Source organism: Tigriopus californicus, chromosome 4 (genome assembly GCF_007210705.1).
Source record: "Tigriopus californicus strain San Diego chromosome 4, Tcal_SD_v2.1, whole genome shotgun sequence".
Taxonomy (NCBI): Eukaryota; Metazoa; Arthropoda; class Copepoda; order Harpacticoida; family Harpacticidae; genus Tigriopus; species Tigriopus californicus.
Genome location: NC_081443.1, coordinates 7921570 through 7934619, shown reverse-complemented (window position 1 = coordinate 7934619; position 13050 = coordinate 7921570). Strand labels below are relative to the sequence as shown.

Genomic DNA, 13050 nt, shown 5'->3' with positions numbered 1-13050 from the left:
TAAATAAGAAAAATGATCAAATAATTTTTGAAACAAAATCGCCTGTTTTCCATTTAAGCTCATTATCAACTATTAGGTTTTGTTGTCTTTTCATAGGTCGGTTTTGTTTGGATTATTTACAAAATCATTCCGCAAAATTTGCCCAATTCTAACATTTAGTGAAGTTAATGCCAGGGAAACTTACAGATTCTGCTTGTTGCTGTTGTCTTTTCTCTAAAGATTCATAAACTTCGACTTCAGTTTGCCGCAAAATGCACAGCAAAATCTTTTAGATCTCAGATCTTCATAGTGTCACGCAATCAAAGAGATGGGATCCATGCATTGAATGCCTTTTTGAAAATGTAGACCCATCGAGGTCCAAGGATTAGGGATCCAAGAATTGGCCCACTCTCCGAGTCTCGAGGTTGCGAGAAACTGCTCCATTTCCGCCTGGTTGTTTTTCCCATCACAGCAAGCCATACTCAAATCCTGCTGGCTGCCCAAGTTCCCATTTCGCCGTGTATTGCTCCAAGATTTTGAAGATCGGACTGGAGGAGCCCGTGGATCACAATGCGATACTTGAGCAAGCACTTCAAGCATCTCCGACCCATGATTCCGGGTGGGCGGGGCTCGCTCATGGATCAGAAGTTCGAGATCCGTTTGCGGCGCGTGGGTTGTGCCAATCGGCCCTCATACTCCATCGACGTGTTCAAAGTAAGTTAGTGCCCCCCAAATAACTCTTAGGTCGTTCAAGTCCATCACAATGGCAGAAATATTTTTATATTATATTTAAATGTTCGAGATAACGCCATATACTTCATTCTCCAGAACTCGGTTGGCGGTGCAACTTTTTTGAAACTGAACCCAAACTAATTCAACCTCACCTCACCTGTGACGGAATTGATAGCCCTTAACCTTATAACAATGTGGCACATATCTAAAACTGAGCACCGCCCACTACGTTGTGCAGAATAACGTAGTCCCAATGTTTCCCAGGGAGGTGCAAGATCCAATTCCAATGTTCAATGAGCCCTTGGGACCCATCTGACAGGTTGACGGCAGAGCTTGTCACTTGGATTCTAACGGAAATGTGTTGGGTTCTTACGGATGTGGTCATGGGACTGACAACTACTAAGGATGAGGGTTACTCAATTGGGGAAGGTTGGTGGTCCGAGTTTCGAACCCGCAACCTGGGAAGCAGTGCGATGAGAAGCCCCCACCAGTCTTGGTTGAACATCATGCAGTTCTCGGAGACTTCGGATGTTGATCCCTTCAACGAACCCGATGGAAGCTAGCAATTACCAGGCTGTATTTCAATTACGCTGAAATGACGCAAACACACCCATATTTAACATTGTGTCTCTCTCATTGGTGGCCAGTGAGTTTGAAATGATCACGGTGAGCGCGTCAACCGATCGTCGTCACGCACGGGTTCATCCGTTGGATGGTTGGCGGGGGAACCCGGCGAACCCGGCGAACCCGCCTTCGAATTGGCAAGGGCCGAAGCTTCGGCTGCCGCTTGGTCTCGTCGCAAACGCCGGTAGGTTTCGGGCGAACTATCAATACTGAGTTCATCGGACGCGCATTCTTCACCGTCCAACGGATGACCACCATTTTTGGCTTGATGTCGTCCACCTGCTTTGCCTTTCCGGCTTTTGACTCGACCTCGTCGTTTACTTCGTTTGGATGGCGTATGGGCTAGCCCCGAAGGACCTGGCTCGGCCTCGGGTAATGCTGGACTGGCATTCGTTTCGGGTTCATCCACGGTCAAACTGGATTCATTCACATGCATGACCGAATGCTCATCCCATACAGTTCGTTGTCCCGACGTGTGCGGCTCTTGGGTGGTTTCGAATGATTGCAGGCACCTAAAAAGACCCAATTTAAGTAAAAAAACCGGCTGACCTGCCTGGTCCGGAAAATCTGAATTTAACCCTGGGACTTTCAGTCAAAAAATTAGGTCCATTGTACCGTTGTACTGAGGCCAATGGGTGGTCCCACTAGTACCTAGCCTAAAAGAGTATCGTATGTCTTTTCGTCTTACCAAACCAGTCCCAAAGGTTGGCCCTCCCATTCTCGACTCTGGTCGGACGGAGCGCCTCGCCCACGCCCGCCTCGACGCTTTTTCTTTGGCCCTCGGGGTAACCCGTCTCGGCGGGCCGGGGACTCCGAGAGAGTGGACCGGGCCGGCGAAGAGGGTGGGGAAGGCGAGAGGCCCGAGGAACTAGAAGACGGAGACGAATCCAAAGCGACCCCTTCGGTCGGTCTCTGAGGCTCTTGAGCTCGGGGCGGAATGACTTGCTCGGCCCAAGGCACCTCTTCCCAATGCAATCGAGACGATGAAGTGCCGGGGCGGCCAGTTACCCGCTGATTCATGTTCTTTCGGTTTACAGACCTCCTATCCGGACAAGCCTTGGGTGGATTCCATCGAACAATTGGGCGTGTATGACCCCCTGATTAACAAGTACGGCGAGACCTTGTGCTCGTTGAACATTGAGCGCATTACCTACTACCTCTCACAGGGAATTGAGCTCGAGGAGAATGCGGCCAAGTTATTAGGTAAGCTCAACGGGCTCAATGCAGATGAATGGGATAGGGACGCTTTTTTTTCTTTTCTAGGTTTAGCGGGCTTGCTGCCCCAACATCCGGATATTTACCGTTTGGCTTGGCGGAATCGCCGAGAGCTCACCCGCCAATTACCGCCGGAGACGGAAGAACAAGCCCAGTCCTAATTTGCTTCGCTGTACTAGTAGTTCGTAACCAATTCAATGTAATACATGCTGCCTAAGACCAAGACTAAGAGGATTGGAGCCATGAGCCATGAGTGTTCAAGGCCAAGTGGATCAGGGGGTCGTTAACTGTGTTGCTTTGGGTTTTGAGCCAAACTGAGAAGAGTCTGCCGAAATTACGTTGAAACAATCCCGTTCTTGGGGTCCCATGACTCACTTCTAGCCCATAGGCATCCTGCTAAAGTATGACGTTTAGGTCTGGATTAGAACATTAGCCAGCAGGCTTAGGGTCCAAAAGAAAGGGATTGTTGATGTGATGGATTGGTTGTGATTACGTATGGTTTTGGCAGGTGAAAACGTGCGAAGTTTCGTGACTTTTGTTTAAGAGTGGGCCGCGTGTGCTTGAAGGCTTACTTGCTCGTATCAAGTGCTTATTTGGAATAAGATGAGCGGTTTAGGAGATAGGATATTTTTGCTTCCGTTTGCAGTCCATATCTCTAGAAGTCTGTGGCCACCCCCCAAGGCCTCAGTGCTTTAATTTTGCAAAAGTTTAACATGACTTACAGATAAATTGTATCTCGTATGGACATAACATTCGCAAATGACATAGCATTGCCTCGCCACAATAGTTGTGGCCCCACTTCTCTTCCCTCACTTCGAATATTGCCAAAGCGTTTGAAAAGATCAAGTTCTTAGTGGTAGAATGTCTTGATATCCACGAAATCCTTCCATCTAGTCTGACGGGTTTACAACACCTTTAGTACGGTTACCCAAGTACAATGGGTGTACTGAAATTTTTGCACTCAACAAAAATGAGGGTTTTAGCTGATTTTTTATTTCCAATCATGTCCTGTTCATCGGTTTTTAAGTAAAACATTGAAAGTGCCATTATATGTAAAACATTAACATTACATGGGAAAGTGTAATGGTTGAGCCCATAAATCAATTACCCAGGTTGTTGAATCTTAATGAAACTCACCCAAGACGTTGATGGGATCGTCAAAATCAATGTAAAAAGGTACAAGATGTATCCCTGAACTCTTGGGAAATTTCCACAAATCTGGCAAAAAATTAACTTTTAAAGTCTGCCAAAAAATGGTGGAAAGTTTTATATCTTTAAACGGGGGACCTCTCCAGCTTGACCATGAACTTTGGCATGAAAGAGACACTCGAGATAAGAAAATACTTTTTGTCATTTTTTTTTAAATCCTCAAATTGAGATTAAAGTCCATAATCCACAACAGGTTATTCCCATGGGGCTTTTAAAGATGGCATATAAATAGTTAAGTCGATCATCGTTTTTTTGAGAAAAAAAAACAAAATGATCCAGGAATGGCCAAGATTCCACTAGCCCGGCAAAGGACCTAGAAATAATCTACTTTTGGATAACTGGGAGTAATATGGCCCTGAATGGAATGAAATTCCGTTCAATGACCTTCGGGTCAACTCCTTTGAATACTCTACACATTCATGAAGAGCAGTAGTGTTTCACTTACTTAAAATAGATTGGAAATTCGAATAATCTAAATTTAATGTTCAAGTCCAGAACATTTCGATTGATTGTATTCAGGAAGAAACCTACATTGATTTAAAACAGGACATATCGATTTGCCCTCAAGAATCGTTGTTGGATTGGATAATCATCGCAATTTCATGCCTCATTTTGGTGTCAGATCGATTCGTCAAAAACTTGCGACACCATCAAAAACCAACAGAAAAACATTGTTCAAGGTCGTGATACGAGGCTCTTAGGTTTCTTCTTCTTGGCATGGAAATGCTTGTTTTTGCGGCGCTCTGAGGGCGATTTTCCCACGTAGAAGACGTTCACGTTTTCCACCTTGATTCCTATGAAGAGAGACAAACGCCTGATGAACAATTCTAAATACTAAGAATCTTCGATCAAATCATTACCAATCGAACCAGCCACTCCCCGTGGATCATAAGTTCGGGTCTCAGATTCCTTTGGACCTGATGTGAGTAACGTAACTTGAATCTTGTTGGCGGCTGAGCTTTCGCCGCGAATAACCGAAAAGTGATTGCAGCACTCGAAAATTTGGAAATAGTTCGTGGCCTCGCGTTCTTTCTTCTTGGGATAAGTGAGTAATTCTAAAGGCTTCTTTTCGTTCGGTCGTTGCGGTCGAAGCCATCGGTTCCCTATAAGCAAAAGTCAATTTATTTTAAATGAGAAATGATGCTTACATTCATTCGACCCGATTTTGATGATACCTTGATGAAATTGTTTTTCAAGCCATCGTATGGCGTTTCTAGCGCCGGGAGAGCTCTTTTTCATGTCATCCAGATCATGAATGACTACTGTGGGCACAATCACGGCGAATTTTTTAGAATAAACGATGTCTTTTATCAGTTCCAAATGTTCGGACAAAGCAAAATGGTCCAATACGAGATAGGGAGAGTAATGGGCGTACCCTCTTAAACTCTTGGTCTTTCCCTCCAAATCGTTGACCTACAGATAAGAGCACATTTGTTGCCTTAGATATGGTTTGGTTGTTTCATCAAAAATGAAAAAGTTACCTCCTGTTGAAGCCATAACTTGGCCATTTGCTCCATCATTTGCTCTTTTTCTTTAGTCATCTCGACAGACTTCTCGGCTGAGGAATCGACTTTTTCTTCCTTCGGAGTGGTCACAGGTTCGTGTGTCGTGGTATTCTTCACTTTGAAGGTTACAAGGCCGTTTTCCTCTAATTGCAAATTGGTCAAAGGGCTTTCGCAAAATCGGTCACGAATCCATTGAAAATGTAAGATTTGTAGTGTACCCTAAAAAGAAGAGAGAATGACACCCTGAAGCACGCCATAATTCAAATCAAAACAATGTAGATCCGCACCTTTTCCAATTCATTCAGCTTGCTCAAAGCCTCCTCAATATCATCATTCGTGTTTGATGAGGGTGGAGGAATGCGTGAAACATTCGTCATTCCGGCCATCAATTCCGACTCAGGGTAATAGCTCCCAACTTCAACAAGATCCTTCACTTTGACGATGGCTTCATTGACCTCGTCATTGGGCGTGTACTCGGAGTTGGTAAAATCTAGCAGTGAAAAGAAGCGAGACAAACGGCTCCAGAACACATCCGAGGACTTACTTGCCTCTTGCAAGACCTTTTCGGAGTTCAATAGCCTGAAATCAAAGAAAAAAAATCGAGTAATCAATCAAATAAGACACTGCGATGAAATGAGGATTGTACCAAGAGCTCAAGATTCTAAATCCTCCGTTTAAGTGATGCTTTTTGAGGACACGGACTAAACCCAAAGTCGAGATCAAGTTTCTAGAGCTTTCGACAATCACATCCGAGTCGTCATCATCATCGTCTTCGTCCTCGGAGTCTGTGGCCAGGATCCCACTCTCGGATTCCAGGTCGCTAAAACTAAACTCCGAACTAGAAGAATCCAAATTGCGAGTCGTCTCGTCATCCCTCATGGATTTGGAGGTGGATGGATCTGTTTTGGAATCTGAAATAGTCATTCGGATCTTACAAATCAACATCAACCAAAGTCAATGACTCCCAATAAAAGCCACAGATTTGTGCAAAAAAACACATCATCAAGTACCATTGTCTGATTCGCTTGGATCTGTTTCAGAATCGGACAAACCACGCGGCTTCCGACGACGTCTTTTGTCAAGGATACTCTGGGGTTTCGGAGTCCGTTTGGATTTGGACTTTTCTTCGCTTTCGGCTTCCGCTTTGGCGATGCCATTGGTTGGGTCATCGGGCGTGTCTTTGGGTTGAGGTTCATCAGGTTCAAATACTTTGAGTAAAGCCTCGGGGCCAAAGAACTTCAAGGTAACATCACCGAGCATTTTCGAGACCACGTGCGTGAACAGTGCCAAGAGATACGCATTCAACATGGCTTTCTTAGAGGCTGAAATATTAGAGAAGGTAAACGGTCAATATCACAAGACTTCTCGTCAAAAGACAAACAGGCACGAAACAAAACTACTTGGACGAAACTACGCAATTTGCGAGTCGAAATGACTAAAAACAGTAAGATGTGGAGAACGAAAACCCTTGCACCCCTTAAATTGTCATTTACCCTTTTGCGGGAATGACATTTCATCCTGAAAAGTGTCTATTTTTGTTTCTTCACTTTTATCTCAAGTCCAACTTACCACTGAGCTTTGGATTGGTCAAGGGCACCAACAAGCTCAGAATCATTTCATCCACCACCTCCTCTGACAAAAGATCGTGAGAGGCATAGTCCACATCTTGCATGGGTATATACAAACACCGCTGGAAGGCCTCCAAAGCGCGCTGACAAATGTCCGACAAGTCGGACGTGGCCTCGCCCAACACGATGCAATTGATGAGTTCGATGTGCAAGCGAATACACCATTCCGTTTCTACTTGAGGCGGTCCACGCTGGTCTAGTTGATTCTGCAACTTTCGCCATTCTCGACTGTTTTTCGTGACCAATTTCTCTAAATTTGTTCGGGCCCCAGCAAAAGGCTCCGAGGTGTGCATACTGGAAAAATTAAGAAATGGAAAAGGCAGCCATCAATTTTCAGCCCATAGTTTAAATGATTATAGGATTATGTTCTGGGTGCATTGGCCAGAAATTGATGTCGACATCAAGCGAATCAATACTCTCAACAATGGGCTCCAATTGTTTTCTTGGTAAAAAATGGGTCTTGCTTCAATCGCTCATATCTTTTGTTGGAGATTTTCAATCACTATTCCATCAAGTATTTAAATGAAATGTCTAACATTACGAAGCAGGCCTTTTAATTAAGGTAGTAGTGTCTTTTAAATTTGAAAGAAATAAGGGAAAAGGTTGCGAAAAGGGCAAAAAAAAGTTTTTTTTTTGGGGGGGNAAGTACTGCGTTTTCGTTCAAATTTTCTTGGGACAATACGTTTTTCCTTTTAAACATTCCCTCATTTTTTTTCCCGTTTTTCTGGACAAAAGTTAAATCTCAAAGATATGAAGCTCTGACATGCCACCCCAGAATGAAAACGATGATATTGTCGCCTGAAGCCATAAAATGCCCACATATTATTATTCATCAGACCCATTTTTAATGACCCTTTTATTACCTTAACTTTTTTGCCTACTAAATTTGTTGCACCCACCAATGTTTGCCAGAAAAAAATTGCGTATCCCAGGTTCTTGTGCAAACTTATTGCAAATGCAAATTGTGCAATTTTTATATTTTCTGCAATACTTTACCAAATTTTAGCCATTTCAGGGGGAAAGTTTAAGGGCAATCGAAGACCATACTCGTTAATCTGGGACGATCTGGGGGCGGGGGACGGCAGGGGAGGGGAGATTCGAAGCATTAAAATATTTTTTCAATGATCGTAGGCATCTGCTTGAGTTGACGATGCAAAAGACACTTGCTGCTGCTTTTGAACTATCATTACTACAGGCCAGAGGATTTCATGGGATAAATGGCGTGGCAGATAATTTTTTGTTTTTAAAGATGACAAAACCTTTCCATTTAACGTTAGACCTTAAAGTCCGCCAGAATTTGTTATTACTGGTTCATCAGCCAAGTGTTGTGCCAATTCAACTGATGTGGTACGCCATCTGGTTGTCCATTAAGACCATTATCATCGGCGAATTGTGGTGGGGTTCCTCAAGCTAACTCACCTGCGTAGGTATAAAAAGGCCGAACTCAGGCCGTAATTAGCTTGAGCGCAGAGCGAGGCCAATTGGTTAAAAGGCGCCCCATGGGCCTGTTCGAGGGCCAAAGCGCGGGCGTAAAACCCGGCCGGCAATCGCGGGCTGGCTTCGGCTTGAAAACTCAAAGCATATCGCGTCAAATCGCCCAAATAAACCAACAATTTGTGCTGTAGGATGCGTCGCCACTTTTCACGACCTCGAGTGGGCGGGGGCGGGGCCACTAGCTCACCATATTCGATGAGCGGTGTCCAACCAGCGGGCGGGGTTAACCAATCTTGACAATGCCGCATCTGCGAGACGGAAGCGGCCAAATGACCTTGGAGATAGGCTTGTTCCATGGGCGTCCAACCTCGGGTCAATTGACGGGCCCGCGTCAAAGTGCCGTGAATGGATTTGAGCCAGAATAGATCCAGAGCCTTGAGAGCGAAGAGGGCGGGATCACATTGACACAGCCGGAGCGTGTAGTCCCAAAGTTTGCCACGTAAAAAGAGGACCTCGGGCGTGAAGAGGCTTTGGATATCGCCACATTGAGCGTGGACTGACTCCACGCGTTTGACCACCTCGTAAATCGAGCTGAAACAGGCATACAAAATAAGCGACAGATGGGTTTGTGTATTTATTTCCCGCTGAATGTGGCCGTGGATTGAGCTGAAGCGTTCTAATCCAAGGTTGTGGATGGATCCACACGCCCATTCTCCATCTTATAGTTCAAGTAGAATGGACACCAGCTTGGGGTTACCTTCAACTCGTTAGAATGCAGACGTGTTTTTGAATCCATGAGCTGAGCGGTCTAATTACTCGATTTGAACCTGGTCCAACTCAATGCATTTGTGGCCCTTCAACCTGATTGAACATCCTTTCCCCAAATGGTTCAATTTATCCATCCAATACGTAGCTCTTCGTGGGAGATGGGCGGGCTTAGAAATCCTATTTTCAGTGATGAATGTCACACTAGGTGGGTGGGCCAAAGTCACTCTTTTCCGTGCCAATTGCCTAACCTACCTACCTACGTCAAGGCACTCATAGGTCTTCATGCTGAATCACAGTGTTTTTTTAAGTTAATCAATCCTAAGAGCTGGGTTCTACGCCATTACAGATTACGATCAGGATGCATGGGGATACAGGATCCAGGATGGCTACGTGTGGCTGTGGGTGTTTGTTGATTTACCGTTGGACTTTGCTCGGATCGTGTCGAATGGGCGTGGACTGGGCCATGATGAGCCCACTTCTATTTACCCCAATAGATCAAGGAATGACTGGATCTATGTCTTCCTAGTTTTGGTTGACACGTCTGTCTGGGACCTGGGTGGAGTCGATGGAGTCGGTGGAGTCACCGAAATTCAGTGAGTGTGAATGAATATTCGCTATGATCTCATCATGACTGTCGATGTCCTAGTCCTAGGTCTCAAAACTCGGCTGAACCACGAAACCTCCACGTGTTTGTTTATTTATTTGGATCAAGAAGCCGTGGGTGCCCTGGGTCCTGGCCTGATAAACGTTATTCTCCACCGATTAGTTGGCGGTGCTCATTTTTAAATTTGTGACAAACTGTTAGAAAGGTTTGGAGAGAGAGTTTAAGGGCTATTAATATCGTGTTAGGTTAGGTTGGGTTAGGTTAGGTTTGATAAGGTTAGGTTAAGTTTAAAAAAGTAGCACCGCCAACTAATCGGTGGAGAATAACGTTTACCGTCCTGGCCTAGATCAAAGGCAGGGTGACCGGATGATCAGCTCAGGCCAACCATAAACTAACCCGAACCACAATTAAATGAACGGGAATGGTCGGGTCGAGGGTTCACACTTCGCGATGGAGTCGATGCAATGTGTTCTACTTCCAGTGAGACTGGCCTTAGCTCGCGCCAATTACATATTTCGAATTTCAGCTTCATCGAGTATGTGGATCAAAAGTTATTTCTCTCCAAGCCGGCTCTATAACCCTACACAAATTGGATGAGCTGGTGCATCCTTCAGGCTGACCAGGTAGCAATTTTCGATGCTAATTTTTGAAAATTAGCATTATTTCAAGGCCGCTAGCATTGAATTCTTTTTATCAGCATTGGTCGGTTTTTTAGCATTAAACTAGCATTATTTGCATGGTCCAAGCTTTGTGAAATCTTGTCTAACATTTTAGCATTTTTCTAGCATTATTTCACTGAAAAAATGGCCAAAAGGGAAGAAAAGCCAAAAAAATACTACAGGTTGAACACGTAAAAATATGAACATCGAAGACCTGTCAAAACGTTTGAAGTTGACAAGGAAAAACTTGGGAACATTTTTGAATTGTTGTTTAGTTTATTGAGGAAAGATGTCTTTACCTATAGAATTAAACTTTTCAAGAATTCAAACGCTGGTGGCTTCAGAAGAACATCGCCGAAATTTCATTCTGCACGAATTCCTTGAAAATAAGAATGCCAGCCCATCTTGCGACAAAAGTTGATTTGACAAAATTGACAGTATAAAACGGATAAAACTGGTTTATTAACAACCTAAGTGTGGAAAAGAGGCTGGAATTGATAAAAATGCTGATCCATACGATTCACATGTGATACAAAATTTATTTGATATTTATAAAACAAATCCTTCAATTTTCCAACAAAGATGTGGCTATGAGGGTCAAAAAACTCAATCTTTTTTTTCAAAATGTCAAAGGAAGGTCACTGTTAAGGTCCTAGAAAGCTCAAGTTGATCAGATCGCATCATATCAGTCAAGAAAACTTAATGTGGAGGCATTGTTTTGGTCCAACTGGCAAGTTGTCACTATACTAAGTCCAGTATGGAATGGATTGAACAAAATGAAATCAATATTGCACCCAAAGAATGGAACCCAGAAATACGACCAATCAAATAAACTTGATCATTCATGAGAGGAGTTTTGAAGAAAACATACTTAACCGATAAACTACAGACGAATGCAATATTAAATGGTTATGGGCAGCCAGGAAGGTCGATTCTGATCTCGTGCAGAAGTTGATAGCTAGGATCAGAAGCAAAGTAAAATCTCTGGCCCTTTAAGGTCAATAAAACTCTGCTTGATAGTTTCATTAACTAGAATTAACCCTGTGTATGATTATCTATTATTGAAATTTCTAAAACTAAGGCGCATAGGCTGAGAAAGTCACCGTTTTCAATGTCAGAATCTTTACGTGTTCAACCTTTACATTTGGTGGTGTTAACGATGTTTTTTCATTGGATCCTATTCCCATTCCATGAAATTGATACGCTGCAACCACAAAGGGATTTCCATTGGAATGTTTACTTTATATTAAGAAAGCAAAATGATTTATTCTATTTGCTTCTAATTTCAACGGGAGATTTAGCAAAATTTATATTTGTACCCAGACTTTGGAACACAAAAAGATTTTGGGTTGGCTAACACAAGTAAATTAATTGATTAAAATGGTCAGTGCGTGTATAAGATCAAGCTAACTTTCCTTAAATAAATGTAAGTTTGGGTTAATTTCACTGCAATATTTAAAAAATAAAAAAAACAGAAAATCATTGCATTCCAAAAGTATTCCTCCCCCACACATTTGATGTAAACCGAATCACAAGATTCAACAATAGCAAAAAAAAATCAAAATAGAAGAGATAGAGCTTGAGTCCAGAGATAGCATCACGATTGTTCAGTCACATCTTGAATACGCTTCACCCATTTGGGCTTCAACGAGTTCAGCAGTTTTGTAAATAGTCGGGCAAGTCCAAAGATGTTTTAATAAGAACATTAAGGATTTGAGAGAACTCTTGTATTGGGAGAGGTTAGAAAGGTTGAGATTGTACAGTACTCAGAGATGGTACGAAAAGTATCTCATATTGTACGTTTTCAAAAGCATCCATGAGCTTTATCCCAACCCAGGATTTAGGGTCAATTGTAGTGAACGTAGAGGCTTAATGTGCATTTTGAGAGCACCTTCAAGCCCTCGAGAATCCAGGCTAGTTCGAACAATGAAGTCTAACTCTCTTCTTTCTCGGGCTCCTTCATTGTTTAATTTGCTTCCCTCTAATATTCGTAGGAAATACGTAGGCCTTGTTGATCCGGTAGCATCTTTCAAGGCAGACTTGGACCAATTTTCAAATACCATTCCAGATCAACCCTACATTCAACGACTAGCTCGGTCTGCCAACTCAAATTCGTTGGGAGACCAAATATTATATAAAGATTGAAAGGTAATCAAAGCACGAATTATAACCTTTCATTTTAATAGTACTGAGGATTACCCTCCATGTAGCGGTTAGAAAAGCCCATGAAAAAAACAAACAAAAAAAAGGAAAGATAGACAAAAATTGGGCTCTATCGATAAAGAAACTTATTACAGATCTTGCTAATGTACGCGTAGAAGTATGATGCACAAAGAATAATGCAATTAATCTTATTTTCATGATCTAATCTCATCCAAGTGTGTCCAACTGAAATCCTTTATGAGCACCATGAATAATATGCTTTTCTTAAAAAAGTAGCATTGTTCTAGCATTTTCGAATTTCAATTATCATTTTTGGAGCATCAATTTTGCACGAGCTAGCATTGCTGGCTGAAATAAAACCGGCCACCAGCCTGGTATCCTCTTCCGCTAACTCATCGGTCCAACTCGTCCATCTGCTCGAAATAGGATCTAGATTCTCCGTAACAGCCCCCTTATGAAAAATCTGGACCCTCCTGACCGTCGATAAACGTTATTCTCTACCAATTAGATGGCGGTGCTCATTTTTAAAT

At 43.0% G+C, this 13050-nt stretch overlaps 3 protein-coding genes across 4 annotated transcripts; 1 reads left to right on the top strand and 2 right to left on the bottom strand.

Annotated features, from left to right (window-relative positions):
* The first annotated feature begins 429 nt into the window (after positions 1-429).
* On the top strand, positions 430-2775 carry LOC131878949 (small ribosomal subunit protein bS16m-like). Its single transcript, XM_059225113.1, has 3 exons — positions 430-693; positions 2373-2538; positions 2599-2775. The coding sequence occupies exons 1-3, from the start codon at positions 550-552 to the stop codon at positions 2709-2711; spliced, it is 423 nt and encodes a 140-aa protein (XP_059081096.1). The 5' UTR covers positions 430-549; the 3' UTR covers positions 2712-2775.
* LOC131878946 (uncharacterized) lies at positions 1272-3038 on the bottom strand. 2 transcript variants are annotated; one of them, XM_059225109.1, is made up of 3 exons: positions 2889-3038; positions 2024-2391; positions 1272-1847 (listed from the first exon to the last, which is right to left on the bottom strand). In XM_059225109.1, the coding sequence occupies exons 1-3, from the start codon at positions 2916-2918 to the stop codon at positions 1373-1375; spliced, it is 873 nt and encodes a 290-aa protein (XP_059081092.1). In that variant the 5' UTR covers positions 2919-3038; the 3' UTR covers positions 1272-1372. The 2 variants fall into 2 exon arrangements, with proteins under 2 accessions (XP_059081092.1, XP_059081093.1); XM_059225110.1 differs by having other exon boundaries at positions 2839-2993.
* Positions 3039-4230: 1192 nt separating this feature from the next.
* LOC131878936 (nonsense-mediated mRNA decay factor SMG5-like) lies at positions 4231-9758 on the bottom strand. Its single transcript, XM_059225091.1, has 10 exons — positions 9513-9758; positions 8312-8917; positions 6834-7186; positions 6275-6586; positions 5911-6175; positions 5552-5843; positions 5241-5483; positions 4935-5172; positions 4620-4862; positions 4231-4553 (listed from the first exon to the last, which is right to left on the bottom strand). Exons 1-10 carry the CDS (start codon positions 9557-9559, stop codon positions 4435-4437), a joined length of 2718 nt encoding a protein of 905 aa, XP_059081074.1. The 5' UTR covers positions 9560-9758; the 3' UTR covers positions 4231-4434.
* Between the last annotated feature and the right edge of the window lie 3292 nt (positions 9759-13050).